At 43.4% G+C, this 22,525-nt stretch overlaps 1 protein-coding gene across 7 annotated transcripts in view; it reads right to left on the bottom strand.

The window, feature by feature from the left end:
* The window catches only part of LOC139269514 (tyrosine-protein kinase JAK2-like), a 375,442-nt gene that overhangs the window by 169,296 nt on the left and 183,621 nt on the right, over nt 1-22,525 (bottom strand). For 3 of the 7 annotated variants that reach the window (XM_070888377.1, XM_070888376.1, XM_070888382.1), the window contains exon 3: nt 483-737. In XM_070888377.1, the coding sequence (XP_070744478.1) occupies nt 483-699 (217 nt within the window). In that variant the 5' untranslated portion in view covers nt 700-737. Of the gene's footprint in view, nt 1-482; nt 738-815; nt 835-5,713; nt 5,730-11,545; nt 11,570-18,272; nt 18,485-22,525 lie in introns of those variants that run through there. The other 4 variants (XM_070888378.1, XM_070888379.1, XM_070888380.1 and 1 more) reach the window with 4 other exon arrangements.

Raw genomic sequence — 22,525 nt, 5'->3', positions numbered from 1 at the left:
ACAACTCCCAGGGAATCAAACCCCAATATCAAACAGTACTTTCAAAAGAGATGGAGAGAAAAAGGGTGGATGGAGGCAAGACACACGTCAAGAGGCATATTTGAATCCTCTTAATCAGCAAATCACTGATGGCTGTTCAGTCCTCCACAGTCTAACGTACTCAGCCTATAAACACAAGAGTTTAGTTAAGGGTTGGCAATTTTAAACCCGCACCAAGTAAATATCTGGTGGTAACAGGGTGAATACAGAATGATACAGATGCCGATAAAGGATCCTTCTGAATTGGGTCTTTTAGGAAACCCAAGTACGGAAATTCCCCCAACGCTTGACTATTCCGAGAGAGGGAAGTACACACAGCATAAAGTGAAAATTCCTTTTGGTCCGCTGTTACGAAAGAAACAGAGAGGCACAAAAAAAACCTGCACAACGATACAAAAACACCAAGCAAGTACATGCAGGCAAAATATCCAAAGTACACTCACCACAGACTTTGGCAGCAGCTATGCAGATCTCCTCCGCGACATATTCACCTGGCGGAAAGGTTAAGCAGTTGTCATCTGGTTTGCCAGGGATGGGATAAAGGTTCACTCGCAGTCCCGCTCCAGTCTGTTTGGGTGCCCGTGAGCTTTGATGAAGGTCTCCGTTTTGGAGTGGGACTGATCCGGTGTCCACATCAGTCACCGTAATGCAGGCCATCATCTTGTGAAGGTGGGCAAACTTTCTTTTTCACCTCACAACTGCAAACCAAGAAAAATAAAGGCAAATTAAAAAGAAGTGGCGCTAAACTTTGAAACATAATGCGGCAGGATTTTCACCTTGCTGCCACTGTGTGAAACTGGCATTGCGGCTCCACGGAAGTACAAACCACACAGTTTCTGTAACAGGCAGCTGACCCACAACACTAGTCTTATGCCGAAGCAGCAAGTCGAAAATCTATCGCTCTGTTTTCACACTTCATATTTAAGACTGATTTGAAAGATTTTCTCCCACTACAGACACTCATCACATATTCCTTCCTTCTTTCAGTCAGTCAGGAGTAGGCTGCAGTCTAAGCCAACACATCTTTCATGGTCACGATCAGTGCTGCCCTGTTACTGGCTGATACATAATAACCTTGGCAGAAATCGGCCTAGTTTAACCAATTGTTCCTCCTCACTTTAGTCAAGGTGGAGATGCTTGGCCAGTAATAGGAGCAAAGGATCAAGCCCGAGATTTGAATCTGGCCCCTTGGGTTGTGGGTCAAACACTGTGCTGCCTACTGGAATTCATCAGGCGATTTTATAAATATTCACAAAGTAAAGTACTGAACTTCACAGAAACATAGAAAATAGGTGCAGGAGTAGGCCATTTGGCCCTTTGAGCCTGCACCGCCATTCAATAAGATCATGGCTGATCATTCACCTCAGTTCCCTTTCCTGCTTTCACTCCATACCCCTTGATCCCTTTAGCCGAAAGGGCCATATCTAACTCCCTCTTGAATATATCCAATGAACTGGCATCAACAACTCTCTGCGGTAGGTAATTCCACAGGTTAACAACTCTCTGAGTGAAGAAGTTTCTCCTCATCTCAGTCCTAAATGGCTTACCCCTTATCCTTAGACTGTGTCCCCTGGTTCTGGACTTCCTCAACATCGGGAACATTCTTCCTGCATCTAACCTGTCCAGTCCCATCAGAATTTTATGTTTCTATGAGATCCCCTCTCATCCTTCTAAACTCCAGTGAATACAGGCCCAGTCGATCCAGTCTCTCCGCATATGTCAGTCGTGCCATCCTGGGAATCAGTCTGGTGAACCTTCGCTGTACTCCCTCAATAGCAAGAACATCCTTCCTCAGATTAGGAGACCAAAACTGAACACAATATTCCAGGTGAGGCCTCACCAAGGCTCTGTATAACTGAAGTAAGACCTCCCTGCTCCTATACTCAAATCCCCTGGCTATGAAGGCCAACATACCATTTGCCTTCTTCACCGCCTGCTGTACCTGCATGGCAACTTTCAATAATTGATGTACCATGACACCCAGGTCTCGTTGCACCTCCCCTTTTCCTAATCTGCCGCCATTCAGATAATATTCTGCCTTTGTGTTTTTGCCCCCAACGTGGATAACCTCACATTTATCCACATTATACTGCATCTGCCATACATTTGCCCATTCACCTAACCTGTCCAAGTCACTCTGCAGCCTCTTAGCACCCCCTCACAGCTCACCGCCACCCAGCTTAGTGTCATCTGCAAACTTGGAGATGTTACACTCAATTCCTTCATCCAAATCATTGATGTATATTGTAAATAGCTGGGGTCCCAGCACTGAGCCCTGCGGCACCCCACTAGTCACTGCCTGCCATTCTGAAAAGGACCCGGTTAATCCCGACTCTCTGCTTCCTGTCTGCCAACCAGTTCTCTATCCACGTCAATACATTACCCCCAATACCATGTGCTTTGATTTTGCACACCAATCTCTTGTGTGGGACCTTGTCAAAAGCCTTTTGAAAGTCCAAATACACCACATCCACTGGTTCTCCCTTGTCCACTCTACTAGTTGCATCCTCAAAAAATTCCAGAAGATTTGTGAAGCATGATTTTCCTTTCATAAATCCATGTTGACTTGGACCGATCCTGTCACTGCTTTCCAAATGCGCTGCTATTTCATCTTTAATCATTGATTCCAACATTTCCCCACTACTGTTGTCAGGCTAACCGGTCTATAATTACCCGTTTTCTCTCTCCCTGCTTTTTTAAAAAGTGGTGTTACATTAGCCACCCTCCCGTTCATAGGAACTGATCCAGAGTCGATACAGATCCAGAACTTCCTTCTGGTAAGCACTTGCATCAACAATGAGCACAGAGCAGAGTCTGATTAAAGCCATGTTTAGTGTGATCCGCATCTTCTCACAAAGTTTCCCACTGATTTCAACTCGCCAAGTCGCAACAATACTGCATTTCCCGTAATATTATAAGTTGTCAGGAAATGGCCCAGGCAACGAGTTCTCAAATGGGACGTTGCCAACAATCAAGCATACAGGTAAGTAAGATGCACTACCGACTTACTCTGGTGCTCTTCACCAATCTCCAGCAACCAAAAGTTCATGTGTGCCTCCCACGGGAGGGTCGTCAAAACCACATGCCCCTATTTTTTCTTTTTTTGACATAGAATATACGGCACAGTAACAGTACATTTGGCCAGTGTTTATGCTCCATGCGAGCCTCTTCCCATCTTACCTCATCTAACCCCATCAGCATAACCCTCTATTCTTTTCTCCCTCATGTGCTTACCTAGCTTTCACTTAATATTATTCGGCTCAACTACCCCGTGGTAGCAAGTTCTGCTTTACAGGTTGAGTGTCCGAAATCCAGAGTTCTGAAATTCAGAATGTTCTGGAATCCGAACCAATCCTTGGCAGGGTCGTCCAGAATCAAAAAAATGTTCCGGTATGAGTTGGGCCCTGGGGGGGGGCGGGGGGGGGGAGAAAAACACTTAAAAAAAAAAAAAAAAAAAATTTGTCATTATTAAAAATTCACAAAACCTACTAAATCGTTGAAAAAGAATTAAAAAATAAAAACTTTAAGTTACTTTTTTGCAGATCTTCTACGCGGGTTTTTCCCAGCCGTCAACTCCGCTGCCGGAACCTCCCCACTGGACCACCCCTCCTTTAAAAATCGATGCATTTGCAACTTTGAAACATTTTTCAAGAACCAAAAGCCATCTCAATTTTGTCTCACGCATTACAATAATACTGAGAGCTGAAACAATGACAGGGGTCTAGAAATTGCAAGCAGACAACAAATTAGCTTCCTCACTTGCAGTGGGCTAATTACTGCAATGGTACTTGATAAATTCAGATTAATGGAGCATCCAAGGACCATTACTGGAGTTCAGTCATTTGCGCCCTCAACCCCCTCCCCCCTTACCTCGGCCCGGGCGTTTCCAGATTCGGGACGTCGGAAAGACGTTCCAAAATCTGGAAATACCCAAAATCTGGAACGGCCTCGGTCCTGAGGTTTCCGGATTTCAGACGCTCTGCCTGTATAACCATTCTCTGGGTAAAGAAGTTTCTCCCGAATTCCCTATTGGATTTATTAGGGACTATCTTATATTTATAATTGAGTAGATCTTTTATAAATATTTGACCTTTTAACGACTTTTATTTCTCCTGTACAGACCATTGTCCTGCACTGGCTACCGAGCCAGCTTTCCTTGGTGTTACTAGGTTGTCTGACGGCACGTTCCAGACAATACAACTAGCACTAATATGTCAAAGCGGATAAATCCAGCCACAAAATTCAGGAGGTGGCAACACTGAGAACACAGCATCGAGTGGTAGAGTCTAGTTTATCAAAGACAACACCATAACGTGGAGTATCCCGCAATTTTTACAACAGATTTTTTTTGGTGGGGTGGTGAGGGGGTGGGGGTGGAGCGGGGATGTGGGATTGAACAATTCAACCTTCATCTCCCAAAATTTCTCTGCCAACCTTGAAAGCAGGGACACATGAAATGGATGCTGGCCAACCCACTAGTACTGCACCCACATTGCAGTTTTCTGCACAGGCAAACCTGCATAACAAGCATCTGCATGCTTTTCAGATCGGGTGAATGTCACAACTTGATCTAATTCAGGAAACTCCAGAGGGCGGGGAGCTATGGGCGGGAACCCATCACCAGCTACTGCGCCTCGCAGCACATTATTACACTTCCACTGCCATTTCTAGTACTCCTAAGTCCCTCCCGAGTTCCACACAGTACATGGTGCTGTAAGAGCTACAGTAACAAGTTAAACTGTTCTAAGCCATTGCAATTAAAAAGAAAGCCGGGCATTTATATAGCGCCTTTCACAACCTCAGGCCGTCCCAAAGTGCTTTACAGCCAATTAAGTATTTTTGAAGTTTAGTCAATGTTCTAATGCAATAATCCACTTTGAACCATCTAGAAAATGTTGAAGTTTTACATGAAAATGAAGTATTGAGTGTTTACTTTTAACACTCAACTCCATGCCCCCAGTTTACTGAAGTACTCTCCAGGAAGCCACAAATGCGCATTTTCACCTCCAACTTTGCCAGATAATGCTTTCTCTCTCCTCTTGACTTGACAACAGAGGCTCCTTAATACTTCACCATTGAATATAATTCTCACTAGCCAGTGTCAGCAGAAACTTGCCTGCAAACCCTATGCCAAGAATGATATGGAAACGCAACATTGGTTAAAAACTGCAAATGTTGTACAAGGAAAATGCAATATAGCTTATTTCTGTAATATGTACTGCTGATTATTACACGAGCATTTAACTCTCAAGGTCTGAAACATGCAACATATATAACAGGCAGTCCACATGATTTTTTGCCCAAAATTCTTTGTAAATTATTTGCCACTTCCCAACATATCGCCCAGACATTAGTGAAAAAATAACGGTGAGTTAATGGTGTTGCCATTATTAGTTCATAAATAGTACAGCAATTTGTGGTGAAGAGATATGCCACGAGTTCCATTTACCACAAATTGCTGGACGATTTGTGTCGCTCCACCGTTAGCCTCGCCAAAACCCAAAAAATTGCCATCTCACCGTGAGACTCCCCATTGAAACTAATTGTGTGTCATGAAATTGCTTAGTTTACACTGTTAATGCACATCAATCTCGCCGCACCCATTGAGGGCAAGTAATTCATGTGGTAAGGATCCTACTAATGATGTCATTGATAGCCCCGACATAACGCTCACCCTTAGAGGCCCAGAAAGGAAACAAGTAAACTGTGGAGTTTCACTCTCGCATGTAGTAATTGTTCATAGAGGTTTGTTTCAAATTTAATTTTTTTTATATCTTCGCAGTATTCTTGTGTCAATCTTGCCATCCATTCTCCTGTCAGACAGCAGTAATTTCCAGGATGCAAAGCTGTTTCAACACTCAAAAGTACAAATGAGACAGATTTCTTTCAGAAAACATTTTGGGATACAGTAAGAGTAATTTGAGACATGTCATGGCAAGTGTAGCATGATTGGGAGCAAAAAGGTGTCTTTGGACCTATGGTTGCCAAAGCTCTCCACCTCATAATTCAACGTCTGGGTCTGTTGTAGACTAATTAATAGAGACGGATTGCCATGATTAGACAACAACTCCATTAACACTGCATCATGCAACTACCAGGATTGTAGAAGGCGACCCAGATGGATCTTGGTCTTTTTCGTCCAGCATTTCCTTGGTTTATATGAAAGCAGTTCCACTGTCCTTGATCATAATGGTCATAGTGGTTCAACACTTCATGGCTCAGGGACGTTTGTACATTTTGCACATCTACCCTGCGTTGACTCAAGGACCAATACAATAATTCTCATACACAATTATGTTGCAATGAGTTCCTCATTTTTTTCTTACTTTTCATTTTTCTCTATTTCCTCTCGCTTTATTTCTCTCTCTAATTTTACTCGAATTTTCTTTTCCGTCCTTGGCTGTTTCTTTCTCTATCCTTTCATTTCACAAGTCAAGGACCGAGACCATTGCACACGAAATTCATGAGGTCCCAAATGCAACGCTGACATCGCTGCGCTGTTAACATTTTGCATTTTCAGCAATTCGGGGTGAAAATATAGTGCGATTTGAAGGGTGAGCTCATGTCGTTCACCACCAGATGCGACATTCCAGCAATTTCTGGGTCATAGGATCAGAGCACCGTAAAACCTGCGGTTTAGCATGGACAATAACAATCTGTTATGTAATTGTCCCTCTTCCTTACTCCATAGCCAATACGACAAAATCAGATGCATATATAAAGACAGCAACTATGCTTCTCCAATCTGAACCTTCATTATCTGTAGAACCCTGTTCTTTCTTTACCAAGCTCTCTACAGTACTATCAAACTTTCCATATACAGCCATAAAGCTGCATGACATTTTAAACCATTTCTTTGCTTCCAGTAGACAATTGAATACATCATTATGTTACCTCACTCCATTTTAAAGTATGTTCTTGGGTCATTATCTGCAAGATCCATCCCTGGTCATATGGCTGTATAACTGGCTGAAAGAATAACTAATCACCTTGAAAGTTTTATGTTTCCTGAGGAGATGGGGTTTTCTGTCTGCATTTGACAGTCTAACTGTCTGCATTTGACATAGATAGTCAGCATTTCATGGGCAATGTCTGCATTTCCACATTTCCACATTAACAGCTCCACTCTTGGCCTCCTTCCATAATGTGTCCGAGGGTCTTGCAAGAGCAAGATTTTTTTTTTGTCACCATTTCTTGTCAGCTGGTCTAAAGCTACCTTTGAGGCCCTCAGATATTTTGCTAATCATATTTTGCTTGCTCAGGGCACTAAAATGCAGTCGGAAAGATTTAGGTGATGGCAAATATTGTGCATGTGGCTTTTAAGAGTATTTTCTTCCATTAGCTCTCCCCTGAATTTTTTTATTTTCTGTGGCCTTGTGTTTCCATAACACCACTAGCGTACGGGTGAACACATTCCATTTGACGTTTCACCTGTGCAGGAGAAAGTCCCATTTATTTGTGGATTCCAGTTGACACTATTCAAGTTCACTGATGCAGGGCAAATCCTTAAAGTGTGATTAAAGCTGTTCATGCAGACTGTGTAAGAAGCCAGCAAAAAAAACCCACATCGGGGTAAGGGCTCCCCATTGCTAACACCTACTGTGCCAACCTAGGGAAGTAGAACAATTCTCTTATTAAGTCCATCTGAAACAAGCTTTCTTTTGAAAACTTGCACACTGAGCCTCAGTTGTGGTTGGGCAAGACTTCTGCCTTCTCTGTAAGCCCCGATCGAGTTCCTTGGGGTATTCGGAAATGTCTGATCAGGCAGCAAGGGTCGGCATCATCTTACCTCCCCCCAACAAACTTGCAAGGTTTCTTGCTGTTGAGTAATCCCACAACTCCTTTCCTCATCTGCCTACGGGTTAGCATGACAAACGGTGGGAAATGGTTGGAACCGGCTAGTTTTAACTGCCCACCTGCCTGGTTTCTGCAGGGTGGGTAGGGTGAACATTGACACCCCTCTCCTTGCCAATGAACTCTTGCTCCTGGAGAAATTGTGACAACCCCTCAAAATATTTAATCCTTTCTGCAACTTTTCAAAGCAAACATCAACAGCTCCTGAACAAATGCTTTACAATTACAAAAATGGACAACTGCATGTCAGTGATGCTGTATTATTTTTCATCACAATGGTACAGCATTGTGCACCTTTCAGATCCGTAAGTATTAGTTTGGAAATCAGACACGATTTCTACAGGATATGTACTTGTTGAATCAGACAATGGGGCCTTCCTATGCAACTACAGGAGTTGCAAAGTCTGTACATTCACTTTCCTTCCAGACTACTACAAAGGCACTCTTTTCATCGAAGACATCAATCCACGTGTATCATTGAATCTTGTATACTGCATTCACTTTTCACTGTCTCCATTACTTTGGGAAGACCAAATACAGATCAGGTGATTGCTTTGTTGAACATCTCCATTCCGTCTGGAAATATGATGCCAAGCTCTCTGTGGCTCGTCACTTTAACTTCCCCTCTCATTCCAACTCTGGTCTCTGGCGTCCCACACTGTTCCAACAAAGTTCAGCACAGGCTTCAGGGAACATAATTTTTGCTGGGCTCAAAAAGGGCCACATTACTGCAAAATTCTAAAAAGGCAAAGTGTGTTAAAAAGACAAGCATGAAGGCTCTGTGCCTTAATGCAAGGAGTATGCGTAATAAGGTGGATGAATTAACTGCGCAGGCAGCTATGAATGAATATGATATAATTGGCATTACAGAGACATGGCTCCAGGGTGACCAAGGCTGGGAACTCAACATCCAGCGGTATTCAACATTCAGGAAGGATAGACAGAAAGGAAAAGGAGATTGGGTAGCATTGATGGTTAAAGAGGAAATTAATGCAATAGTAAGGAAGGACATTAGCTTGGATGATGTGGAATCTGTATGGGTAGAGCTGCTGAATACCAAAGGGCAGAAAACGCTAGTGGGAGTTGTGTACAGACCACCAAACAGTGGTAGTGAGGTTGGGGACAGCATCAAACAAGAAATTAGGGATGCATGCAATAAGGGTACAGCAGTTATCATGGCGACTTTAATCTACATATAGATTGGGCTAACCAAACTGGTAGCATACAGTGGAGGAGGATTGCCTGGAGTGTATTAGGGATGGTTTTCTGGACCAATATGTCGAGGAACCAACTAGAGGGCTGGCCATCCTAGACTGGGTGATATGTAATGAGAAAGGACTAATTAGCAATCCTGTTGTGCGAGGCCCCTTGGGAAAGAGTGACCATGATATGGTAGAATTCTTTATTAAGATGGAGAATGACACATTTAATTGAGAGACTAAGGTCCTGAACTTGGGGAAAGGTAACTTTGATATGTGAATTGGCTAGAATAGACTGGCGAATGATACATAAAGGGTTGACGGTGGATAAGCAACAGCTTACATTTAAAGATCAACAATTGTACATCCCTGTCTGGAGTAAAAATAAAACAGGGAAGGTGGCTCAACTGTGGCTAACAAGGGAAATTAAGGATAGTGTAAAATCCAAGGAAGAGGCATATAAATTGACCAGAAAAAGTAGCAAACCTGAGGACTGGGAGACATTTAGAATTCAGCAGAGGAGGACAAAGGGTTTAATTAGGAGGGGAAAAATAGAGTATGAGAAGAAGCTTGCTGGGAACATAAAAACTGACTGCAAAAGCTTCTATAGATATATGAAGAGAAAAAGATTAGTGAAGACAAACGTAGGTCCCTTGCAGTCAGAATCAGGTGAATTTATAATGGGGAACAAAGAAATGGCAGGCCAATTGAACAAATACTTTGGTTCTGTCTTCACGAAGGAAGACACAAATAACCTTCCGGAAATACTAGGGGACAGAGGGTCTAGCGAGAAGGAGAAACTGAAGGAAATCCTTATTAGTCAGGAAATTATGTTGGGGAAATTGATGGGATTGAAGGCCGATAAATCCCCAAGGCCTGATAGTCTGCATCCCAGAGTACTTAAGGAAGTGGCCTTAGAAATAGTGGATGCATTGGTGATCATTTTCCAGCAGTCTATCGACTCTGGATCAGTTCCTATGGACTGGAGGATAGCTAATGTAACACCACTTTTTAAAGAAAGGAGGGAGAGAGAAAACGGGGAATTATAAACCGGTTAGCCTGACATCAGTGGTGGGGAAAATGTTGGAATCAATTATTAAAGATGAAATAGCAGCGCATTTGGAAAGCAATGACGGGATCGGTCCAAGTCAGCATGGATTTATGAAAGGGAAATCATGCTTGACAAATCTTCTAGAATTTTTTGAGAATATAACTAGTAGAGTGGACAGGGGAGAACCAGTGGATGTAGTGTATTTGGACTTTCAAAAGGCTTTTGACAAGGTCCCACACAAGAGATTGGTGTGCAAAATTAAAGCACATGGTAATGGGGGTAATGTATTGACGTGGATAGAGAACTGGTTGGCAAACAGGAAGCAGAGAGTTGGGATAAAAGGGTCCTTTTCAGAATGGCAGGCAGTGACTAGTGGGGTGCCGCAGGGCTCAGTGCTCGGACCCCAGCTATTTACAATATACATCAATGATTTAGATGAAAGAACTGTGTGTAATACCTCCAATTTTGCAGATAACTCTAAGCTGGGTGGCAGTGTGAGCTGCGAGGAGGATGCTAAAAGCCTGCACGGTGATTGGACAGGTTAGGTGAGTAGGCAAATGCAAGGCAGATGCAGTGTAATGTGGATAAAGGTGAGGTTATCCACTTTGGTGGCAAAAACACGAAGGCAGATTATCTGAATGGTGGCAAATTAGGAAAAGGGGAGGTGCAACGAGACCTGGGTGTCATGGTACATTCGTCATTGAAAGTTGGCATGCAAGTACAGCAGGCGGTGAAGAAGGCAAATAGTATGTTGGCCTTCATAGTTAGGGGATTTGAGTATAGGAGCAGGGAGGTCTTACTGTAGTTGTACAGGGCCATGGTGAGGCCTCACCTGGAATATTGTGTTCAGTTTTGGTCTCTAATCTGAGGAAGGATGTTCTTGCTATTGCGGGAGTGCAGACTGATTCCCGGGATGGCAGGACTGACATATGAGGAGAGATTGGATCGACTGGGCCTGTATTCACTGGAGTTTAGAAGAATGAGAGGGGATCTCATAGAAACATATAAAATTCTGACGGGACTGGACAGGTTAGATGCAGGAAGTATGTTCCCGATGTTGGGAAAGTCCAGAACCAGGGGACACAGTCTAAGGATAAGGGGTAAGCTATTTAGGACCGAGATGAGGAAAAACTTCTTCACTCAGAGTTGTTAACCTGTGGAATTCTCTATCGCAGAGAGTTGTTGATGCCAGCTCATTGGATATATTCAAGAGGGAGTTAGATATGGTCCTTTCGGCTAAAGGGATCAAGGGGTATGAAGAGAAAGCAGGAAAGGGGCACTGAGGTGAATGATCAGCCATGATCTTATTGAATGGTGGTGCAGGCTCGAAGGGCCTACTCCTGCACCTATTTTCTATGTTTCTATATCTCTATGTTTCTATCCCTTTCGTCTCAACACCAACTTTAATGGCTTCAGATATTAGCTCTATCCTCCATTTTCTGTGCAGCATGGGTTGACTTCTGCTGTGCAATGGGACAGGAGCACATAATCCAGGCTGACACTGGAGTGCAATACTGAGGGGAGAGCTGCATTTTCAGAGGTGCCATCTTTCAGACAAGGTGTTGAACCAAGGATTTGTCTGCATGTTCAGGTTGACAAAGATCCCATGGCAGATTTTAAAAGGAAAGCTAGGAGACACCTGGTCAACACCACCAAAATGGATTAACTATTATTTCATCTCACTGCTCTTTCTGGGGTCTTGTTGTGCACAGATAACTGAGTAAAGGGTTATGGGGAGCAGGCAGGGAAGTGGAGCTGAGTCCATGATCAGATCAGCCATGATCTTATTAAATGGCAGAGCAGGCTCGAGGGGCCAAATGGCCTACTCCTCTTCCTATTTCGTATGTTCTTGTATTCTTGTGTAACAGCGACAACATTTTGCAAATAGTTCATTGGCTGTGAAGCACTTTGAGACATACAGAGAACATGAAAAGGTACGAGATGAATGCAAGTCTTTCTTTCTTGATCTTAATTCCAGGAAAGAAGTTAGTGCTAATCACTTCACTCGTTCATTTGTTCTTAAATGATCCAATTCCACATCCACTTTTCTTCAGTGAAATGCTTGCTAATTCCTGACAGACGGACACTGGACTCTTCACACAAGCTGCCAGGTGCACTTTAAACTCGTGCTACTTGTTGGCAGGTCCACACAGGACTTTTGCTATTCATTGGCAGATCCACACTGGAACCATCCTACTTGTTCCACGGCCAGCAGGCGTACCCTGGAAATCAATTTACTTCTTTACGTGCTGCAGAGTTTACATTGGAAGCATATTTCAATTGATTTATTCCACATGCTTCCAGGCCCACATGAATTTGCCTGCATTGTTTTCAAGCCTGTCCAAGCCAAGTTCTGTTCCTTATTAATACATAAAAAAACAAATCTTGTCTGCATCTACTCTTGTTCCAAAAGCTGGACTTAAAGTTACTCAGCTAACATTGCAGCTTTGCCTCATACTGGCCTCCTTCCATTCTGCTTTTAAACTTCCACATGCTGTGCTCCTCCGTGCTGTTCTCCTTCAGCCGTGGTTCCAAACTGTTCTTTTTTTCCACTTTTCCCAGCTGAAGCTTCCCACTGCGATGTACTCGGCCACGATATTTTCAGCCTGCGCTTTATCTCTCCGGCATTATGTCTGTGTTGTGCTCTAAACACGCTCTCAATTCTTGCCCTCCACTAATCCAAAATAATTGGCACTCAGCCAACCTTGCACAATCTGTACATGGGCCGTATTGCACATTTAGATAGCTCTGCTCTATTTGTCACTCTTGTATGACATGGAGCCAACGCAACTCATGTGTTGCATGCATCACTTGTCGAGTTTGGATGACAAATAGTATTCTCTATAAATACTGAAGAAACGTCTCAATCCATATCAAACCAAGTTTTCTTTAAGAATATTACAAAGACTCACTGTATACAAAACAGTGAGACTATTTATGTGAAAGCAACAGGTAGCAACTTATCTGCCAATGACTAGTCTATGGCCAGACATTCCTGCACTATTGCAAGTTGAAAAAATAACAACTTACAATCACAGAGACTTGATTATTCTTTAACGAGGGGACGACCTTCAAAAATTAAGCAACAGTGTAAAAATATTGTGGACTGCATTCAGTGGATTATCTGCCACTAAACAGTTCTTTTTGTGTACATGAAGTACATAGGACGTGTATTATTTTATAGTCTCTTGAACACTCTTAGTTCAACTTAACTATTTATTTGGGGAGATCTCAGACAACCATGAGGAGCTTAAGATGGTGTTCCTTCACAGACCCTCTCATTCAATACAGCTCCCTATAGCTCCTAGTTAGAGGGTGCTATACATTATATCAAAACCTCCGAGCTATACATTATCTCGTTACAGGACGAAGATGAAATCTAACTGAAAACAATGCAATACTTGGCCATGAATTTGACTCAAGGCAACACTACCATTACAATTGTATACTGTAAATTCTTAGGAACACCTTTTACAAAGTCATGTTCTACTGTTTATGCACACTACAAAATTCTATAAAGGCAAAAACATTAACCAGATATATCTGTCTGGTAATGTAATTAGAGGGTTCGTGGTTTATGGAATGTTCATCACCTTTGGGGCTGAATGTTAAAATTATGCAATCAGGAAACACCCCAACACGGTTAACAATTGGATAATTTTGCAGCAGACTGGACAAATAGTGCAATTCTGTTCAGTAGATCAGGAAACATTTGACACATTCAGGGGGCAGTGTTGGAACACTAACCGAGATCTTACTTTGGAAAAATTAATCTTTTAAAAAAATTACAATGTTGAGGTGAACACTGGACAGTATACCGAGCCTTTCATAGTACTACATAATATTTACTGAAGAGAAACAGGCCATTCGGCAAAACAGATTCATGCCTGTGTTTATGCTCCACATGAGCCTCCTCAAATCCTTTTTCATCTCACCCCATCAACGTCTCCTATTCCTTTCTCCCTCATGCGCTATCTGGCTTCTCTTCAATGCATCTGTGCTATTCGCCTCAACTACTCCTTGTGGTAAAGAGTTGCACATTCTCACCACTCTCGAGGTAAATAACTTTCTCCTGAATTCCCTATTGAGTTTATTAGTGACTACCTTATATTTACAGCCCCGAGTTGTGGTCTTCCCATAAGTGGAAACATCTTTTCTACACCTGCCCTATCAAGCCCTTGCATAATCTTAAAGATCTCTATCAGGTCACCCCTCAGTCTAAGTTCCCCAGTCGGTTCAATCTTTCCTGATACATATAACCTCCCAGTTCTGGAATCATCCTAGTAAATCTTTGTTGCACCTTCTCCAGTACCTCTATATCTATTTTATAATATGGAGACCAGAACTGTTCACACGAGTCCAAGTGTGGTCGAACCAAGGTAATATAACTTCTCTGCTTTTCAATTCAATCCCTCTAAAAATGAACCCGAGTGCTTTGTTTGCTTTTTAAAAATAATGGCCTTATTGACCTGTGTTGCTACTTTTAGTGATTTGTGTGTACACATCTCCGTATCGGGTTCCAAATCCAGACTGGCTAGTTAAGGTGGAAGTCTGCCCCCTCTGCTAATAACTGAACCAAGTTTGGATAGTGTTAACCCATGCTTCTAATTGCAGCTTCACTCAGGGAGACCTCAGGATGGCTGGTGTCGGAAATACAAAACAAGTTATACTGGTGGAATAGGGAAGGCACTCGAGATTGGCACACAGTGGCCGGGATTTTAATCCGGAGGCAGGTCAGGAGTGGAGGGGCGAGAAAACCGAGGAAAACAGGTTTCCCACAGGCCCTGCCGAATTTAACGGGCATGTCCGATTAACATTTTAAAGCTCTGTTTCCCAACCGCAGCCAGCCAGATGGCGAATAGGCCGCATGTCTGCGGGCAGGTAGGTCTGTGGCACTAGACCACAGAGGGAGGGAGGGGGGATGGGGGGTGAATCGAGGCCGGAGGATGAGCGTGGAGGGTTTGGGGGTGGGGGGGGTTGGGGGTACGGCAGGGAGCCAGAGGAGCATCGAGGCCGGTGGAGCATCAAGACTGGAGGAGGGAGGCCTGGAAGAAGATTGGGGGCGGGGGAAGATTGGAGGGCAGGGGGCGGGTCCGATTGCGGGGGATGGGTGACGCAGGGACGCTGGATCAAGCAGGTAAGTGGAAAGGTACTTACCTCTTTGGATCCAGCAGTCCTCATCTTCCTTTAGCTGGTGGGTTCCCCGAGGCACAAGAAACCTGACCAGCCAGAGATAAATTTGAAATGGTTGATCACCATGAGGCAACGCCAGCCTCATAACATTTAAATGTGCGAACCACCTCCCGAGAGAGGGTTGGCTGCCCCGCTCCCGTTAAACCTGGAAGTGGGCGTGTTGGAGGTGGGTTCAGGTCAGGATTACTTTTTTTATATAAACTCTTTAACCTCACAACCTACCCCAACTCTCACATTTATTGGGGTTATAATTTCCTCCATTGTTTAGGCAGAGCATGCTGTATGTAAGCTGAAATACTTGTTACTGACACTGGGCACTGGGATGAAAAATGTTCTGTTCCCAGCACCAATGTTCCTCACTGTAATGTATGCACCTGTGAGGATGCTCGCAGGTTTGTTGAGCTGTTGAGTTGGGAATGGCTTAGCCAGTCACATGATGTTCACAAGACTCAATAAAACCCCAGCCAGTTGGGTTCGGGAGATTCACGACGCGGTAGATGGTTGTGAGCCTGGTGGATAAACTGGTAATGTCCCCCCTCTTTTAGCCAGGGGGCACTTGTACAATTTGTGTTTCAGTGCCCTCAAAAAAAACCAAGGGGGCACTTGAAAAGATGTTGGAATGTGCCCCCTTTAATCAGGGGGCACTTGATTACTGATCGCAGCTAAAATAGTTGAACTGGTAATGTGATCGTTGAACCTTTTGCTAATAAACCAACTAGTTCGTAATAGCAATGTGTTGCTATGAATTCTTAAGCAAAGACCCCATGAAGCAAATACATTACATTCACCAATCAGCAGCAATTCTCCGCCCCCCCCACCACCAAATAAAAATACTGCTTCTCAATTGTGCTTGAAAATAATGCTTTAATCGATGAATTGAGATTGTTTTCTATAACCTCAAAATTCATCTTTAAAGGTTATAAAAATGAAAGTAAATGAGCGTATCACGGAGTTAGTTCAGTCTTCCAAAAGTGAATTTGAATATGTTAAAATGGTCGGCGAAAATCGGATTTTCGATTTGTTTTCTGACGTCACAAATCCGGAAACACCTGAGGCCAGTTTTCGGATGTCAGAAAGCCGTTGGGGGGTGGGGGAATCCCACCAAAGAACTGTTCAGGCCATTCGGCGACGCCAAGGAGGTTGACGGGCGGGCCCCGCCGAGGTTGTCATCAGGCGGACCCTGCTGAGGAGATCGTCGTCAGGCGGGCCGGCCCCGCCAAGGAGGTTGTCGGGACGGCAGGACCCACCATGGAGATTGTCGGGCTGGCAGCCCCGCCAAGGTGGTGTTCGGGCCGGCCGCCCTGCCAAGGAGGTGTTCGAGCAGGCTGGTGAGGAGGCCCCGAGGTAAGGGCGGCAAGGCAAGCAGCGGTGAGGCGAGGCGAGGCCCAAGGTCGGGCAGCGGCGAGGCCCCGAGGTCAGCAGGGTCGTCCAGTCCGGATTCCGGAACATTTTGTGGATTCCGGATGACCCTGCCACGGATCGTCCCGGCATCCCGATCATTCCAGAACTCCGGATTTTGGACGCTGCACCTGTATTTATATAGCGCCTTTAACGTAGTAAAATGTCCCACGGCACTTCACAGGAGTGTTACAAGACAAAAATTTGACACCGAGCACACAAAGAGAAATTAGGGCAGATGACTAAAAGCTTGGTCAAAGAAGTAGGTTTTAAGGAGTGTTTTAAAGGAGAGAGAGGTAGAGAGGCAAAGGGGTTTAGGGAGGGAATTCCAGAGCTTAGGGCCTTGGCAGGTGAAGACACAGCTGAAAAATACCCATGCTTGTCAGCTCCAAAAACTTTCAAAGAAATCATGAATGTACAATTTTTAATCATTTCATAACATGACAATAATCCTACAAACCAAAGTTGCACTTTTGTGCAGGTCTCCATCTCCATAAGCACACTAACGGATCATCTGTGGCGTTACTCACTGAGAGTTAGTCACTAGGCTAGAGTGTGACAGGTGAAGCGTGACAGGAAGTAAGCATGATGCTGCCAAGAAATGTGTGACACACAAGACTTTTGATAAACACATGTCTTTAAACTAGTGGGAGCATTTCGATATTCTCGTCTCCTCATTACACTGGGAAGATGAATGAATATTATGGGAATATTATGGAGAGAAAACTGGGAGAAGCAAAGGCAGATCAATTGTAAGCACAAATCAAGTAATACGATTCAACAGACTTAAAAGATTTGACATACGAAAAAGTGCCCGTCCTGAATGATCTACTTTAATTAATTGCTATTACTGAACAAGCTGTTTAACAACCAAGATCTAAGGACCAACAATCACAATTTTGCATTTTGGTCACTCCCTCGTGTTAAATAATTAAGATTTATTTAATGATACTAAGGAGTACATCTTTAACTTCCATGTGAAACTACTAGAACTTTACCAACCAAAAGAGGAAGCAAGATGGTTGCCACTGCAAAGCTATTATATTAGTGCGATTTCCCCCTTTCTTCTCCCTTCACCCTTACCACCCGAGCAACTGGTAAACTGAACATAGCAGGTAGTATCACAACTGAGCTGTGCCTTCTGTAGGATATTAACCAGGAAACGTATCCTACATATTGGAAAGCAAACTGGTTTAAGGTTTAATATAACAGTGCAACTTAAGTTCCTGTTTCTCCCTGTAAGATTTGGCTACATAAAAATAGAATGTTGTACTTTTTTTTTTAAATCCTTGATCCTTTTGAGTTCAACATTTCTTATTCGGTCAATGTAAAACAAGAGAGGTTGAAATTTCAGTCAGAAATTTGATATGGAGCCAGGGAAATAAGACAATTTTCAAGGAATGAAAAAAAAGGGCAGAAACTGAAAGCTTAATATATCCAGTAAACAAAGAACTTACTATCTTACATACAATTTAAGCAAAAAAATACAAAGCTTAAAAATAAATTAGCAAAAATCGCTCACAAAGGGCAACACTCACATAGGCCAAAATCAAGTTGCTGCATTCCAACTCAAGTACCAATTTGTAGGCTAGATTTTCCATCCAATCTGTTGTTAACATTCCATTATAAAATTGGAGATGTACAAGGCGGCCGTTATTCATTTAAACACACATAATTTGGTTCAGTGATCGACATGCAGTCTTCAACATGCTGCAAGAAAACGACGAGTGCTAAAATGGTAAACAACTAACCATCCCCTCATATCAGCTGGCAACATTCGTCTCCTTAGATTAGAGAGCTGGAACAGTAGTAAGCAGTCTCCTCCCCTTCCTTTAACCGTCATCTCACAAAAGGATAACTGGTTAATGCATTCTTCAAATTTGTTTTTAACCTCTACTTAACCTTACTTCTGTTCTTTTGAGTGTCACGCAGCAGATTCTGAAACTTTTAGATTAGTTTCTGTCTACATTACAATGGTGACGACACTTCAAAAGTACTTCACTGACTGTGAAGCACTTGAGGGTGTCTCGAGGGCTTGAAAAGCACTATATAAATGCAAGTTCTTTCTTTCTCCCGACAATTGTAGATTTTAGGTAAATCAACATGCTAGATCCTATATAATGCAACATGTCTGCAGTTTGTTCATAAAGTCTCAAAGTAATGATAGCAAAAAAAATCAGGTGACTTCAGAGCAATGTAGAGCGAGATCTGTATTTGCCTGTTTTACCTGAGTATGCTTGATGTTGGCTGCCTGAAGTGGGTAAGAGTTTCAGTCCCAAGAACAAACATCACTCACGCAGAGAATGAGCATCTGGTGCAGAGGTAGCGTTCCCGCCTCTGGGCCAGAAGGTAGAGAGTTCAAAACCGACTCCAGACAGTCCTGACGAGCGGAGTCGGAGCTCCGGCTCGGATTTCTGGGTTGACGTCCATCGGGAGATTCGTGTCAGCAGAACCTTCTATTTCTTCCTCCCTCATGTACTAATCTACCCCACCTTTCCTTGAAATGCATCTATCACATTCACCTCATCTACTCCCTGTAGTAGCAAGTTTCACCCACAGTAAAGCAAATTTGTTAGCTATGAACCGAAAGCATCCAGCAATCAATGGGTAAATTTCAAGTATTAACATAAACAAAGGCAAAAATGTAAGCAGAGAAAAATGCACGGCTCAGTTCAACACTATAATTATATAGATTGCTCCTCATAAAAACCATGTGACCTATTACTGCAGCAATGCATAGAAACATAGAAAATAGGTGCAGGAGTAGGCCATTCGGCCCTTCAAGCCTGCACCACCATTCAATAAGATCATGGATGATCATTCCCTCAGTACCCCTTTCCTGCTTCCTCTCCATACCCGTAAGGGCCATATCTAACTCGCTCTTGAATATATCCAATGAACTGGCACCAACAACTCTCTGTGGTAGGGAATTCCACAGGTTAACAACTCTCTGAGTGAAGAAGTTCCTCCTCATCTCAGTCCTAAATGGCCTACCCCTTATCCTAAGACTGTGTCCCCTGGTTCTGGACTTCCCCAACATCGGGAACATTCTACCCGCATCTAACCTGTCCCGTCCCATCAGAATCTTGTATGTTTCTATGAGATCCCCTCTCATCCTTCGAAACTCGAATGTATAAAGACCCAGTTGATCCAATCTCTCCTCAGATGTCAGTCCAGCCATCCCGGGAATCAGTCTGGTGAACCTTCAATGCACTCCCTCAATAGCAAGAATGTCCTTCCTCAGATTAGGAGACCAAAACTGAACACAATATTCCAGGTGAGGCCTGACCAAGGCCCTGTACAACTGTAGTAAGACCTCCCTGCTCCGATACTCAAATCCCCTAGCTATGAAGGCCAACATAGCATTTGCCTTCTTCACTGCCTGCTGCACCTCTATGCCAACTTTCAATGACTGATGAACCATGACACCCAGGTCTCGTTGCACCTCCCCTTTTCCTAATCTGCCGCAATTCAGATAATATTCTGTCTTCACGTTTTTGCCCCCAAAGTGGACCACCTTACATTTATCCACATTATACTGCATCTGCCATGCATTTGCCCACTCACCTAACCTGTCCAATCACCCTGCAGCCTCTTAGCATCCTCCTCACAGCTCACACCGCCACCAAGCTTAGTGTCATCTGCAAACTTGGAGATATTACACTCAATTCCTTCATCTAAATCATTGATGTATATTGTAAAGAGCTGGGGTCCCTGCGGTACTCCACTACTCACTGCCTGCCATTCTGAAAAGGACCCGTTTATCCCGACTCTCTGCTTCCTGTCTGCCAACCAGTTCTCTATCCACGTTAGTACATTACCCCCAATACCATGTGCTTTGATTTTGCACACCAATCTCTTGTGTGGGACCTTGTCAAAAGCCTTTTGAAAGTCCAAATACACCACATCCACTGGTTCTCCCTTGTCCACTCGACAAGTTACATCCTCAAAAAATTCCAGAAGATTTGTCAAGCATGACTTCCACTTCATAAATCCATGCTGACTTGGATCCTGTCACTGCTTTCCAAATGCGCTGCTATTTCATCTTTAATAATTGATTCCAACATTTTCCCCACTACTGATGTCAGGCTAACCAGTCTATAATTACCCGCTTTCTCTCTCCCTCCCTTTTTAAAAAGTGGTGTTACATTAGCTACCCTCCAGTCCATAGGAACTGATGCAGAGTCGATAGACTGTTGGAAAATGACCACCAATGCATCCACTATTTCTAGGGCCACTTCCTTAAGTACTCTGGGATGCAGACTATCAGGCCCCGGGGATTTATCGGCCTTCAATCCCATCAATTACCCTAACACAATTTCCCGCCTAATAAGGATATCCTTCTATCCTTCAGTTCCTCCTTCTCACTAGATCCTCGGTCACCTAGTACTTCTGGAAGGTTATTTGTGTCTTCCTTCGTGAAGACAGAACCAAAGTATTTGTTCAATTGGTCTGCCATTTCTTTGTTCCCCATTATAAATTCACCTGAATCCGACTGCAAGGGACCTACGCTTGTCTTCATTAATCTTTTTCTCTTCATATATCTATAGAAGCTTTTGCAGTCAGTTTTTATGTTCCTGGCACGCTTCTTCTCGTACTCTATTTCCCCCCTCTTAATTAAACCCTTTGTCCTCCTCTGCTGAATTCTAAATTTCTCTCAGTCCTCAGGTTTGCTGCTTTTTCTGGCCAATTTATATGCCTCTTCCTTGGATTTAACACTATCCTTAATTTCTCTTGTCAACCACGGTTGAGCCACCTTCCCCATTTTATTTTTACTCAGACTGGCTTGCACAATTGCTGAAATTCATCCATGTGATCTTTAAATGTTTGCCATTGCCTATCCACCGTCAATCCTTTAAGTATCCTTTGCCAGTCTATTCTAGCCAATTCACATCTCAAACCATCGAAGTTACCTTTCCTTAAGTTCAGGACCCTACTTTATGAATTAACTGTCAGTCTCCATCTTAATAAACAATTCTACCATGTTATGGTCACTCTTCCCCAAGGGGCCTCGCACAAGATTGCTAATTAGTCCTTTCTCATTACACATCACCCAGTCTGGGATGGCCAGCTCCCTAGTTGGTTCCTCGAAATATTAGTCTAGAAAACCATCCCAAATACACTCCAGGAAATCCTCCTCCACCGCATTGCTACCAGTTTGGTTAGCCCAATCAATATGTAAGATTGTCATCCATGATAACTGCTGTACCTTTATTGCATGCATCTCTAATTTCTTGTTGGATGATGTCCCCAACCTCACTACTATTGTTTGGTGGTCTGTACACAACTCCCACTAGCGTTTTCTGCCCTTTGGTATTCCGTAGCTCCACCTTTACCGATTCCACATCGTCCAAGCTAATGTCCTTTCTTACTATTGCATTAATTTCCTCTTTAACCAGCAATTCCACCCCGCCTCCTTTTCCTTTCTGTCTATCCTTCCTAAATGTTGAATACCCCTGGATGTTGAGTTCCCAGTCTTGGTCACCCTGGAGCCATGTTTCCGTGATGCCAATTACATCATAACCGTTAACTGCTATCTGCACAGTTAATTCGTCCACTTTATTCCGAATACTCCTCGCATTGAGGCACTGAGCCTTCAGGCTTGTCTTTCTAACACACTTTGCCCGTTTAAAATTTTGTTGTAATGTGGCCCTTTTTGCTTTCGGTTTCTCTGCCCTCCACTTTTACTTTTCTTTTTTCTAACTTTTGCTTCTGCCCCCATTTTACTTCCCTCTGTCTCCCTGCATAGGTTCCCATCCCCCTGCCATATTCATCTGAGCTATCCTGCGAT

The sequence above is a fragment of the Pristiophorus japonicus genome, chromosome 1 (genome assembly GCF_044704955.1).
Source record: "Pristiophorus japonicus isolate sPriJap1 chromosome 1, sPriJap1.hap1, whole genome shotgun sequence".
NCBI classification, from domain to species: domain Eukaryota; kingdom Metazoa; phylum Chordata; class Chondrichthyes; family Pristiophoridae; genus Pristiophorus; species Pristiophorus japonicus.
The sequence above is the reverse complement of the archived record's forward strand: the minus strand, read 5'-3'. Positions and strand labels throughout refer to the sequence as shown.